General features: G+C 43.0%; 1 protein-coding gene across 3 annotated transcripts in view; it reads left to right on the top strand.

The window, feature by feature from the left end:
* The window catches only part of SHISA9 (shisa family member 9), a 285,095-nt gene that overhangs the window by 10,448 nt on the left and 259,909 nt on the right, over positions 1-14,738 (top strand). For all 3 annotated transcript variants that reach the window (XM_045460037.1, XM_045460033.1, XM_045460034.1), the window contains exon 2: positions 3,562-3,689. In XM_045460037.1, the coding sequence (XP_045315993.1) occupies positions 3,562-3,689 (128 nt within the window). The remainder of the gene's footprint in view (positions 1-3,561; positions 3,690-14,738) is intronic.

Here is a 14,738-nt window from a genome sequence, read left to right as displayed (position 1 = left end):
TCTGATCCCAGAACATTTTCATGGTTGAAAGTCCGTATACATTCCAGAGCCACTCCTCAGTCCTCCCTATCTCCAGCCCCTGGCCACCACTGGTCTCCTTTTTATCTCTATGGGTTAACCCTTTCTGAACACTTAATGGAAATAGAATCATGTACCCCGTGGCTTTTTGGGTCCTTTGCAAGGAGCTTCAAGTTTCCAGGTTCCATCCATGTTGTAGCAGGTGTCGATGTTTCCTTTTTGTGGCTGAATCATACTCCACTGCATATAACACCTTCTGTGTGTCCATTCATCAGCTGATTTGGGTTGTTTCCACTTTGGGGCTGTTGCGAATAAGGCTGCCATGTGCCAGTGTCACTTGATCATGTTATACTTTTTATTTATTTATTTTTTAATTTTTAATTTTTTTTAATGTTTATTTATTTTTGAGACAGAGACAGAGCATGAACGGGGGAGGGGCAGAGAGAGAGAGGGAGACACAGAATCCAAAGCAGGCTCCAGGCTCTGAGCTGTCAGCACAGAGCCCGATGCGGGGCTCGAACCCATGGACCGCGAGATCATGACCTGAGCCGAAGTCAGACGCCTAACCGACTGAGCCACCCAGGCGCCCCACGTGTTATACTTTTTAAAAATTTATTTAACACGCATACATTTTTTTATCCTGTCCCCTAGAATACAAGCTTTGGTAAGACAGTGATCTTGTGCATCTTGCACACTGGCTGTGTTCCCAGAGCTCTGACTAGTGCCTGGCACATAGTAGGCAATGGATATTTGTTGAGTGAATGAGTGAATGATTGAGAGCTGTCGTTATTGTCTTGCGTCTTGGCACGCTCAGTCTTTTCCTCTAATGCGCGAGGGACTCTTGCTGTGTCCCCTGTAGTTCACATCTGACACTTCTCACCCGCTGTGGTTTTTGGGCCATTGTCTCCTTGCCCCCTGAGCAACCACTCAGTCCCCAAGCTTGGGGCCTCCGTGAGCCTAACACAGGCTCAGACTTGGATGTGCACCTGAAAACACAGGTGGCTGCCCCTGGAGTTTGTGAGTCAGTGGGTCTGGGTGGACCCGAAAATTTGCCTTTTAACGTGCTCCCGGGTGATGCTGGTGCCGCTCGTTGGCAGACATTGTTTGAGAATCGATGCTATACGGGGTGGTTGGGGGGGGGGGTAAATTTCAGCCGGTGGGCTGACCTCTCGCAAACAGCTCTCCTTCCGTCTCTGTCTCCCTCGATGTGGACTCAGAGGGTTCTGGTTGGTTAGGAGCATCTGGATGTATCCTAAACCATGGCAGTATGACTTGTGGGTGTGTACCCTGAGAAGCTCTCCCTGGTCCAAGAGGAGGCATGAATGAGGGTTCCTATGGCTGTGTTGTGTTCAGAGGCAGGGAGGTGCTGAGCATCTCGGTGCCCATAATTAGGGAAATATTAGGGAAATGGCTAAGCAGGGCTGATACTCGTCTGCTTCACCATGAAACCACTGGGGAAAGGAGATTCACACTTAGCATCTTGGCTGGCTCTCCTGTCGCGCAAAGAGGAAGAAGCAGAATGAGGTTTGTGGTCAAAACACGGCTCGTGTCAGAGATGCATACCTGTGCAGTTTTACCCACAATAGTACGTATCGTTCAAGGATGATCCTGTCTCAGGAATGACCTGGTGGAGCGTAGGCGGAGAGGCAGACGTGGGGTGGTGAGGTCTGACCTTAGATGTGGTGTCCGCTTGGCACTTACCTCTGTTCTGCTCTCTGTGCAAACTGCTGAGCGGCTTTACTAAGGTTACATCTAATTGTGAAGGTCACCGTTCTGGGTGAACCGTGTACCCCCACCCCATAACAAAAGCTTTTTTAAAGTCCTGGTCTTGTGGTCCTCAGAATGTGACGTTATTGAGGAATGGGATTTTGTACATGTAATGACTTGAGATGACCTTATCCTGGAGGAGGGTGTGCCCCAACCCAGTATGACTGGTGTCCTTAAAAGCAGGTCTTCATGGGGCGCCTGGGTGGCTCAGTCGGTTGGGCGGCCGACTTCGGCTCAGGTCATGATCTCGCGGTCTGTGAGTTCAGGCCCCGCATCGTGCTCTGTGCTGACAGCTCAGAGCCTGGAGCCTGTTTCAGATTCTGTGTCTCCCTCTCTCTGACCCTCCCCCGTTCATGCTCTGTCTCTCTCTGTCTCAAAAATAAATAAACGTTAAAAAAAAAATTAAAAAAATAAAAATAAATTAAAAAAAAAAACAGGTCTTCACGGGAAGACAGAGCCTCATGAGACACACGGGGCAAAGACGGAGGAAGAGCCTGGGGGTGAGGCAGCTGCGAGCTAGCAGATGCCAGAGATTTCCACCAGAAATCCACCGGAAGCCAGGAGGAGGCAAGGGAGGAGTCCCCTAATACCCTGATTTTGGACTTCTGGCCTCCAGAACTGTGAGACAGTACGTTTGTGTGGTTTGGGGCCACTTAGTGTGGGGCACTTTGTTACGGCAGCTGGGAGAAACTCACATAGTCACTTAACACCTCTCAACTGGTTTTCTTATTTGTCAAAGACAGCCGAAAGAATACTGACCCTTGGATGAGTGTCAAGGAGGCGAAACGTGACGATAAAACACAGTTGGTGACTCAGGTTGTAAGCTTGCCCTATGTCCCAGCTACTGATTAAGAGGGGCACCCACCTTGGGGGGTATGAATGGATCGTGCCAAATCCTCCCTAACTACAGGAAACCCAATGCACTCGGCGTACAGAGCTGTGAAAACGGACTCTTTTTTTTATTTTTTATTTATTTTTTTTTAATATTTTTTTTTCAACGTTTATTTATTTTTGGGACAGAGAGAGACAGAGCATGAACGGGGGAGGGGCAGAGAGAGAGGGAGACACAGAATCGGAAATAGGCTCCAGGCTCTGAGCCATCAGCTCAGAGCCTGACGCGGGGCTCGAACTCACGGACCGCGAGATCGTGACCTGGCTGAAGTCGGACGCTTAACCGACTGCGCCACCCAGGCGCCCCAAAACGGACTCTTGTTCAAAGACCCGTGCAACGGGCTGTGTGACTTTCAGCAGGTTAATTCACTTCTCTGAGCCTTTGTCCGCTCATCTGCAAAGAAGGACTAATAAACCTCATAAGGTGTTTGTAAGCCCCTTAGTTAAGGCTTAATGTGATTCACACGGTGCCCCACTTGTGTTAAGCACCCTATAAATGTTATTTGTGGCTAATAGTGGACCACTGATGTACGTGGGGTGTGGTATCAGGTGTCAGCTCTGAGAGGGGCTAGGTTTATGGGGTGCAGACGCATTACATATATTCGTCATTCAATCCTCTCCACAGCTCTCTGCAAGGTAGGTGATATTGCTAATTACACATCTCTTGTGGGGAGCGCGTGTCCTGTTTTGCATGAAGTCCTTATGTAATCTGTAATTGCAGTGATCTTCTTAACTTCCTGATGTCTTTTTCTCCCTCCCACCTCTAACGAGCGTGGCAACTCCGTGGAGTAAGGGGCCTTGTCCTCCTAAGCACAGTGCTCAGAACACAACAGGTGCCAGTCATTGCGTTTGGAATGAACAGATTTCAATTCTTTCTCCTTTCAGGGCCCTTGCAGATGTCATGAGGCCACAGGGCCACTGCAACACCGACCCCATGGAGAGGGACCTCAACATTGTGGTTCATGTCCAGCATTATGAAAATGTGGATACCAGAACTCCCATAAATAATCTTCGTAAGTATAGCTGTGTGGTCTGTTTCCAGCCCCACGTGGTGACCCAGGCAGTGGTCACGTGTCCAGATGGCATGGGATGTGTTTGGATTCATTAAGAGCTTTTCTGTTTGTTGCCTAGTTGCAAGTTTTCTTCCATCTCTCCGGATGAAGCTAGCTAGCTGTGTTCGGCATCATCCGATTTCACTTGGTTGGTGTTTCTGTTACAGATTGATCCGTTCGGTTGGCTTCTGATGGTTGGTTCTTCCGTTAACTAATGGCCCTCTTGGTTGGTTCATCATGGGGACTTCATTACCCAATGGGTTACTTGGTCGTTTCATTTTACGTAATCTGTTTGGCATTAACCCATTTTATTCGTTCATCTTGATCGGAAAATCGTTTAACCAGTGGTCCATTGGCTTATTTGCTTCCTGAGGTGGACCAGTTGTGACCTTTAGGCTTCATGCTGTTTTCAGTGAACAGACAGTAGTTCAGAAGAATTTGATCTCTTTTTCATAAAAAAGAGAGTTTCATAAAAATAATTGCAAACTACTCTGAGTACGTACACATGCACATACATGTGCATTTGTGTGTGTGGGGTCTTGACTTGTGGTTATGTTGCTTTGGGGTGCTTATTCCTTGCTATTATGTTTTCAAGTTACCCCCCACATGAAAGTAATGTGGGGCTTTGTTTAAAATAACACAAGCCAGACAGTTTAAAGGATGTATTTAGTTGTGGCTGGAGGTTCTTAAAAACAAGGCACATTTTATAGTCTGGGTCGCCTTTACTGAAGCCCCGTTACAAAAATTGCATTGGCAGCTTATTTGCTGAATCACCATTTCGGACTGTTTGGCTACAAATTTTTATGCTTGATGGGTAGAGGAATAAATCTGTGGTATGTGACACAGGTGATGTAGTTTCTCTGATTCTGCATTGTGATAATTTTTCATAGGCTTGAAAATGTTGCCACATAGTTATCAAGTCAACGTTTACATGGTTCAGAAAAGGGCTACCAAATAGAACGTCTTAGGTTTCGCTGTATTCAATGGTTTGGCATTATTTATTTATGAATCAGGTCATAGAACGGCGTGAGGAATGGCCACATTTTAGAGCGAAATACATCAGCAGTTGGAAGTTTTATGGCCAAACCTCACAGCCCTGAAAGACACGGTAAATTGCACCAACTCGGAAATGGCAGTTGCTGAGTTCCATTCTGTCTCTGATGGAAATGAGCACATTCCCTTTCAGGTGTCACCGGGAAAGAAGCAGAACCTAGTTGTATGTGGGTCCCAGACGTCACATGTGACAGAGTGTGGTCACGGAGTAGACAAAGGTGAAACGGTGTGGAGTCCATGGCTCTCCAAGGGGAGTTAACAAGTTTCTCGTGTGAAGTTGTAAGTTCTGTGGTGATTTTTGAATCAACACTCAAACAGAATAACAAACTCACTGAAGTCACCCACGTTTCCTCATGGCATTAGGCCAAAGGGCACGGAGTGTTAATGAATCTTGTTGAAATAAGGGACTTCTGTTAAAAGTTGTACTGGAAACAAATTCCTGCTCAGAGATGGGTGTCCAGGCACTGAGGAATTCAGAAGTCTCTTGTGACAGACTGGCTTGGTTTATTTATGGTTCTTGCGTTTGGCCTATGTCTGAGCCTCAGTAATCAGAGATATTTATACCAATTAAAAAATGTCCTGTAATGTTCTCTTGGGTGGATGTCTGCCAGAGCATTCCTGGTAGACTACAGAAGAGAATTCCAGGTCTACACAAACACTTACTGCATTCGTACAAGATGTTAATTTCCTATCCTGCTGCTGGGATGATCCGGTCCTTATTTCCTAGAATTTTTGGGAAGGTCTGGAAAGATAAGAAGCATATAGCTATTCCTCTAATTTACATTAATCAGTTTAATTTTGTTTAAAATTTTGTTTAAAATGTATCTATTTTTGAGAGAGACAGAGCGAGCATGGGAGGGGCAGAGAGAGAGTTAGAGAATCCGTAGCAGGCTCCTGACTGTCAGTACAGAGTCTGATGTGGGGCTTGAACTCACAAACTGTGAGTGAGATCATGACCTGAGCCTAAACCAATAGTCAGAAGCTTAACCGATTAAGCTTAACTGATTAACCGATTAAGCCGCCCAGGGGCCCCTTAATCAGTTTAATTTTCACAGTTAATTTAGTAGTTGGTAGTAAAGATAGCCTTCCCTGTAGTGATTTTGTCTTTTTATTGATTCACAAGAGCTATTTACATATTGTAGACACAGGGAAAATGTACATGTTCAGAAGAGGGAATGATTTTGGAAGTTCATTGACAGGCTAGGCCTAAATGACTGATATTTATCAATTATTGGGGCTTCAAGAGGCCAGGCAGTCACCAGAGCCCATTTTGACCCATAGAGAACTAGGAGAGAAGGAATTCATTCCAACTGAGAAGTTAGACCAGCTCTTGGTGCCAGAATTAGAATGCACCTATTGAATTGAACCCTTCTCTGGACATTGTGAGCAGTGAAGATTTACCATTACCAAAAATGGAAAGAAAGGTGCATCCATTTGTGATATACCAAGAGGGGGCACATCATGCCATTGTTGCGGTATTCTTCAGTAAACATGCAAGTTACCAGACTTGACTGGGAATTCGATAACCCAAACTTGAGTGTCATTTTCATCTCTATTCAGTGACCCGCTCAACATGGCTTTCAGAGAATACTCATCTCCAATCTATTTCTCTTTCCTCATCTTTTTTTTTTTTTAATGTTTATGTATTTTTGAGAGAGAGACATACAGACCATGAACGGGGGCGAGGCAGAGAGAGAGGGAGACACAGAATCCAAAGCAGGCTCCAGGCTCTGAGCTGTCAGCACAGAGCCTGACATGGGGCTTGAACCGACGAACCATGAGATCATGACCTGAACTGAAGTCGGACCCTTAACTGACTGAGCCACCCAGGCACCCCTCTTTCCTCATCTTGATACTAATGCTAGACCCCTTTCTGATCTTTCCATTATGCCTTGGTCAAGCTAAGAGAATCAAAAGTCAGCAGAAATCCGGATGTTTAGAAGGAAGGGACTGGAGGACTAGGGTAAAGGCAAATCCGGGTGGTGGGGGGGAATCTTCAATGTGGGGAAATGTTGTCAACTTCCCTTTATATATTTCCTAGGGTTGATCTTTCCTGTGATATGCAAGACTTGCTTTTTTATCTGAAGATGAATTTTTCTTCAGCTGATGCTGTTCATGTTCTTTCCAGGCATTCAGTGATATTGCCTAAAAATATTTAGTCTGATAATCAAAAGGGCCTCGACCTCTTTGATGAACAGGATGTAAATTCAGATGAGATAGTGATTTTTCGCAAATGCTCCTCGGCTTCTGTATAATTATAGTTTGCTTTTGAAGGCACATTTTGTCCTCAAGTGCTATGAACGTGCTTCTGTCTCCCCCACCCCAGCTTCCCAGCCTGCCAGGGACACTCCCCATGCTTTTCGGGAGTGCGGAGTAAATATAGGCTCCCTTGCATCTTAAGGATGGGAGATGTGAGGGGGCACCTGGGTGGCTCAGTCAGTTAAGCCTCCTACTTCGGCTCAGGTTGTGATCTCAGGGTTTGTGAGTTCAAGCCCCACGTCGGGCTCTGTGCTGACAGCTCAGAGCCTGGAGCCTGCTTTGGATTCTGTGTCTCTGTCTCTCTCTGCCTCTCCCCTGCTCATGCTCTGTCTCTACCTCTCAAAAGTAAACATTAAAAAAAAAAAAAAGGATGGGAGATGTGAGTGAAGGCTGTGGGTACAAGGAGAGAGACCAGGTTCATGTTTCTCAGCTCATTTGTGTTAACAGCACACTTTCTAAAAACTCTATGTAATTTTAATCTGGAAATAATCTTATATTTACAGAGAAGTAGCAGAGATAACACCCAGAGTTCTATATACTCCTCACCCACTTCCCCCTGATGTTAACATCATTTATTACTGTGGTACACCTGTCAAAACTAAGACATTAACATTGGTACATTATTTTTAGCTAAACCGTGGATAGTGTTTGGGTTTCAGTAGTTCCTTTCCTTAGGTCCCTTTTCTGTTCCAGGATCCACAACAGGATGCTACATTGTATTTTGTACAGTCAGGCTGATAGTAGTATTTTGGTTGTGCAGTATTGTTTAATGATGTGGTAAAGACTGAAAACAGCACTAAATAAGTCAGCGGCAATTACAAAGCCTTTATTGCCACAGTAGAAAAAGTATCTCCCAGGGTCTATAAAAGCATCCACATAAAATTATTCCCCTGGTCAGTGTGGGAATAGAACCAGTTTATGTCTTCACTGTGCTCTCACAGAGGCTCGTGGGACAGAGTACCCTCTGAGTGTTCTATGCAAACACGTCATGCCTCTTTCGAATTGGGTTGATAGTACAATATTTACTTAGAAGGTGAGATCTCACCCCAGACTGAGGAGAAATGCTGGCTTGATGTTTCTGGACACAGAATCCATCAGAAAGACCAGAAATTCCAGCCTCAGCTCCCCACTGACCACCTTCCTCACCCCCCCCCCCGACCTCCAGGACCATTTCCCAGCGGGTTTACAGGGAACCAGATGAAAAGCAGATCCATCATTTAGCTTCTGAAGATGTTGTGCAGCTCATATCTAGGGCCAAATGGGTTTCCATTTATTTCCCATAGTTACCAAGACACCCAAATGTCCTATACTTGACTTTTGGAGACACTGGCGGGGATATTCCCAAAAGTCTTTTAAAAATCAGGGGAATTTCCTAATTGGGGCAGGTGTATAAGAGTAAAAATATATGTAAGATAGTGAAACATTAACAGTAACTTATATAGGCAGCATTCTACCCCCCACCTCCACATTGAATGTTCAAAACCTTATTAGGTTGGTACTGTTATTTCCACCATCATAAAGGTGGGGAAACTGGGGCTCAGAGAGGTTAAATGACTTATCCAAAGTTCATACAGCTACTAAGTGGTAGAGCTGGAATTTAAACCGGACCAGTGAGACCCCAAGGTCTGTTTTTCAACCACTATACTACGTGACCTCTCCTTTGGGTACAGGTGTTTACAGAAGGGGGAAGTCTTCCCCCACTAGGAGTTGAAGTGGTTGAAGGATTTGGGAAGTGAACCCACAGATCCATTGGCCCTGTAGGAAAGAGAGCTGTTTTGAAAACACACTCCAGTGTAGGTCTTGTGATGAGTCCTTCCTTAGGAGGAACAGGAACTAACATTTGTTGAGCACTTACTATGTGCCAGGCATTATGTTAAAGCTCTGGATGCATTACCTCATTTTGTACTGAAAACCACCCGTGAACAGCCTTGCTCATTCCTGCCCCAGGATCTTTGCACTTGCTGTGCTCCCTGCCTGCAGAACCCTGCTCCCAGGCCTCTACCCTTTTACATCATAACGCCTAAAGCTATCTCACTGGAGAAGACTTCCTTGTCTCCCTTTGGCCCCCAAGCTCCCTACTGTTCCTCATTCCCCCATTATTTTCTTAATAACTTTTGTTCTTTCTGAAGTTGTCTTCTTCCTTATTTATGCCTCTTCCACTACCATGTAAACTGCACGAGAACACATGCTTTGTATTGTGACAGTGACCCCCATACCGTGGGAACCGGGCTGGCTGACAGAAGCAGCCCCATCCAGTTTTGTCTAGTGAATGAAAAAGTCGATGGACAGGGTATCATTATTCCTGTTTCAGTGGAACAGTGGAACAGAAGGGGGGAAATATTGCATATTACTATTAATAAATATTACTATTATTGTTATTATTTGGTGGCCAAATACATGGGAGTCCACTCTATCTTTGTATTTGAAGATATCCATAATAAAATTAACCACCAAAGATCTTGTCCACAGTGTCATAGTTAATAGATACAGGAACCAGGATTCATCCCCAGGTCTGTCTGACTATATAACCTGAACTTTGTTGGATACACATGGCGTATCTTCTGGGGACTCTCCAGGCTCAGGAAGGATAGGAATCAGGGCTACCTTCAGGACTTTAGCCGGTGGAGTGAGTGAAGCATCACTTTTGTCTTTAAGGCAATTCACTGCTGTGTCTTTTAGTTCCTATTATGCAGAGAGAGAAAACGTGATTAGCTTCTGACCAGCCTGTGGGCCGGCTTCCCCTGGATCGGCTGTCTGGCCCGGGTGCAGTCAGTTGAGTGGCGTGGAGAGTGTTTTAGCTCCTCTCGTGGCCGTGGTGGAGCTGGTTCTCCAAGAAGGCCATCCTTGAGAAGTGGGGTGGAGATTGCTGTTTTAAGCTTTGTTGGGGTGGGGCAGGGGTTGTGTTTGTTTTAGTCCCCCCTGTATCTTCAGTGAAATGACACAGTGTTCAACAGGTGTTTGTTGGATGAAAGAACACATGCATGGAAGAATGAATCTCTCGTCAGTGGAACCTGTTAGTAGGACCCTTGGGATTTTGAGTTTTGAGGGAACTTGGCTAATTCCGACTCTTGTGAGGCTCTCACTCTTTTCAACGAAGCCATGGCTACCAACGCTCTTGTTTCTGAAATGTGAGCATTCTTTTCCCCAATCAGGCAGACTAAGGCTGTTCCATCTGAAGATCTCTGACTGTTAGGGTTTTGGCACATGGGTCAGTAAGTGATGAAGTTAATAAGAGGTAGGGGTTGGGTCTGTAGTGGATTAACTAAACACATTTGTGGGTTCCGTGCAATGACTTGAATCAATTTTGTGTGATTTTAGATCAAGAGTTCCGGTTTTCTCTTGACGTATTCAGTGTTATGGCAGGGTCTCTCACGTGTGGTCGATGCCCGCTAAACATGTCCAATATGTCTTTGAGATAGTGCAGTGAGGCAGTGGGGGATATGGGCTTGGGAGGTAGACGTAACTGGGTATCTGCTCTGTTGCCTGTTGGTTATGTGATCTTGGGAAAATTAATTTCATTTTCTGAACCTCGGTTTCCCATTCTATAAAAGGAGCAAAATACAAGATTGTTTGGGAGGATTAAATGCATTCATTCAGATAGTGAACTTAGCATAGTGGCTGGTAACCTAAATGTTGGCCGTTACTCTTACTTGTGGGACGAGTGAACCTTCGTGCTAATGTGGTCCATTAACGAGGGGGTGATGATACACACCAGCACGAATTCATCGTGCAGTTGCTATTTCAAAGTGAAAATGTTTGCCCTCCACAGTCTGCACGTGTGTGTGTGTGTGTGTGTGTGTGTGTGTGTGTGTGTGTGTTTGTTACTACTAATGTTTTTGATGCCAATGAGAACCAAAGAATCTGTCAACTTCTTCCCAAGGAAATAGTTCTGATGGAACAGCTGTCCTATTCTTAGCCATTTGTTCCTGTCTTATGTTTTTCTTCTATTCCCGTTGAAACACATGAGCTTTTGTTCTGTTAGGAATATTGGTTTTAATATTTTATTTACAGTGGCAGACCAGGCCTGTAGAAATCTGTATGGTTTCAAACATGGCTTGTATTTTCACCCAGAAAATGGGATTATGCGTTCATGAGGGTGTGTGTATCTGTGTGTGTGGGCAACACAGAAACGGAGCCCTTAAAAGAATAAAAAAAAAAAACACACAACCCCCCAAACCCTACCAGTTTCTGTAAGCCATCTCCTGGGCTGTTTTCAAAAATTGCTACTAACTCTGGCCACATGGCATTGCTTAATTAGATTTGCATTGCTTTTCCAAAGTGCTTCAAACCAGCTGTAGGACTATTTGTAAAGAAAGCCTAAGTGCCCATCACAGTGTCTGGTTAAAAGATGCCGAGCTCTGTTCCTGCCATACTAGGGGAAGCCTATTCTTGGACACAGGTATTTTTGGGAGAGCGTTTCTATTTATATATCAGGATTAAATGATGCAACATGCCTACTATGTTTTTGACACTTAGTGTGGATATAAAAGGAGTAATAAAACAGAATAATGTTTGTTGTGCACCTGTCACGTGCATGCATTTTACTTCTCACGATAACGCCATGAAATAATTGGAAAAGATCTTGCACCCACATATTATAGATGAGAAAACTGTGTCTCAGAGAGTTTAAGTAGCCTGCCCAAGGCCACAGAAATATTTGGTAAGGCATTCACATCCTATATGTGGGTTCAAATATGAACTCAACTCTTGTCTGGCTTTATACTTTGTACTCTATTCATGACTTTTCTTGGGCCTTTTCCAAGGAACTACACTGGGTGATGCTCCAAATTATGTCTCTTTTCTTTCTTCTTATGTTTTGGTTTCTGCTAATAATCACTGTTTTAGACTACACTAATCTTTGAAAATGGACCAATGGAGAGAAAGTCACCATTTCTGTTTTGGAGGACTCAGATTTTAGCCAATTTGTTTGATTTCTTGTCATTAATATTTCCATTGACTCAATCGGTATTTAACTGATACTTATAAAATCCTGCCAGACAATGTGCTAGGAATGGGAGGTATACAGATGAATGAGACAAAAAATTGGAACTGTCCTTTTAGAGTTTATGAGACAGGGGAGTAAACAGGTAATTGCAAAGAAGCATGGTAGGCGTAAGGGCAGGATGCCGTGGGTGCAGGCAGGAGACCTCCTCGAAACACTTGGGGCCAAAGGAGAATGAAGAGATTAACACATTTTCTTGAGAAATTGATATTTTGTTCTAAGAGAAATATGCCCTAACAACTTCCCAAGAATCATAGTGAAAGAAAGCAGAAAAATTTCATGTACTGATTTTCCTCACCTTCGATTGAGGGGAGATCTATCAGTTTTAGAATATAGGTCTTTCTTGCAGGTTTGATTAGTTTTATACAGATTGTCTAATGGGAGAAGGGGATTTTGTTTGGTTGGGGTCACACTGCTTTTGGTAGGAAAATGAAAATGCCACACCTGACGTGGAAGGACCAAAATTTCAGGATTAGCTGTCAGGAGTTGAGTACAGATTCTTTTTAAAGTACTGTTTTCAGTTCAATCAGCTCACTGTTCTTCAAGATTAGTGTTGAATTTTTTCTTCTTTTAAAAATAACAGCCAATATAAAATTGAGCAACATAGTTTAATCCCATAATAAATATATTAAAATAACTTATGATAAGGTTTTAGGAAGCTGCATGAAAACCCCAGTAAGAATTCTCAACAAAGTTAATTACAAGTTGAAAGGGAAACCCCATCATATTATTCTGAGAATGCAGTTAATGAAACTAAGTGTAATCATAATCTGAATATTTTATTCCATGAAGACTTAAATTTATTAATTTAGGTATTAGACCTTGAGTTGTGTGGTCACATGAAGACTGCCATGCTCAAAGCAGAGCCTGCACTGTCTTCTACTCATTTAAATTTTTTTAAATGTTTTCTTTATTTTTAAGACAGAGAGAGACAGAGCATGAGTGGGGATGGGGCGCAGAAAGAGGGAGACGCAGAATCTGAAGCAGGCTCCAGACTCTGAGCTGTCAGCACAGAGCCCGACGCGGGGCTCAAACTCACGAACCGTGAGATCATGACCTGAGCCAAAGTCGGACACTCAACCGACTGAGCCACCCAGGCGCCCCTCTTCTACTCATTTCAATCCAGCCCTTTGTCCCCCAAGATGGGCCCCATAGTTGGAGATCTGTCCATGGTGCTGAACCACTCCCTGATGCAGTTATACGGTTCAAACCATCCAGAAAGAAAAGTTTATCTCCTAGAATGCTGGAGCTTGAGAGAACTTCAAGAATTATTCTTGCCTTTGGTTCACCACACTATTGGTTTCCAAGATTAAAAATTTTAAAGAAATTGGAGAACTGGGGGATCAACATAGTATACTAACTTCCACTTTCGCCAAGAAAGGAAATTTTGTAAAAAGTAACTATAAAATACTCTCACCATCATTTCATAAATGATAGGGACATTTTAACACCAAACATGTAGGTAAGAAATACTTCTCAAAATAAAATACATTTCCTGAATCAAATGAAGTGTTGATTTTATGAAAAATGTGTTCCACTGTCCTTATTCTCGGTTTGTCTCTTTCTCTCTGCTTCCAATAAGTTGAGAATGAGACAATGGATTTGGAGTTTTGAGAATAATTGATTATTCCTTAAATGGTTTGCTTTACTCAATGAGTCTTTATTGAATAAATACTGGGGCTTGGTGCTAGGGATGCAGATATTGACTGTGTGTGTGTGTGTGTGTGTGTGTGTGTGTGTGTGAGAGAGAGAGAGAGAGAGAGAGAGAGAGAGAGAGAGAGAGAATGTAGGTATATGCATATATATGCATATATCACTTCATAGAGATTATGCTCAGTCCATTCTTTACATTTTACAAGTAATGAAACTGAGGACCAGGAAAATGTATGGGTTTTCTTAAAGTCATATAACAATGAAACTTATCAGATTAATATTGTCTTAAAAATATTATTGAATATTTAGGACACAATAACTGATCACAGATACATATTTACTTGGCAGTTCTCTGAAATGGACTTAAAGATGTGAATGGTAGGGATAGACTATAGCTATTGGTACAGTACTAGTTTAGTTTGATGTCTTACCTCTAATCCAAAGGAGCTCTTTGAAATATTCGGATATTCTTAACATTTTTAACAAAATATTGACTTGTCAAAAGCCCACGAGTTGGGAGTTGTCTAAGAGCAGCATGTGGTATTTGACTTCGTTTATTGAGTAGTAACAAGGAATGGAGAAAGTGCCTCATTCTTCAGCGGCGTTACTTAAAAAATTTTAGAACATGTATTCAAAGTCAAAGAAGGTCATCAAACAATTCTTTGATAATAGCCAACAAAGACATTGCGCAAACATGTTTTTAAAAGTTGTTCCTTGTGAACATTTTTGTTCTCTAATCAGCTTAGAGGTGGCCAGGTTCAGATTCTGGTATGTTTCTTTAAAACATGTATTTTGTTTTGTTTTGTTTTTTGTTTTTGTTTTTTTACTTATGACTGTTACGTACATATATATAATTACAGAAATTTTCATATAATGTGGTACTGAAAATTCTTGCTTCTGTCCTTCATAGCTCCTTTAGAGATACAAACAGGATCTTAAGTCATGTAATTACCAATTCTTTGTAAACCAAAATAATCATTTTATTTCAACATGTATGTACCGTGTATGATATACATTCTTAAATTTCATCTCCTTTGTTCATT

Source organism: Leopardus geoffroyi, chromosome E3 (genome assembly GCF_018350155.1).
Source record: "Leopardus geoffroyi isolate Oge1 chromosome E3, O.geoffroyi_Oge1_pat1.0, whole genome shotgun sequence".
Lineage (NCBI taxonomy): Eukaryota > Metazoa > Chordata > Mammalia > Carnivora > Felidae > Leopardus > Leopardus geoffroyi.
Note: the sequence above shows the minus strand (reverse complement) of the source record. Positions and strands in the feature narration are given on the sequence as shown.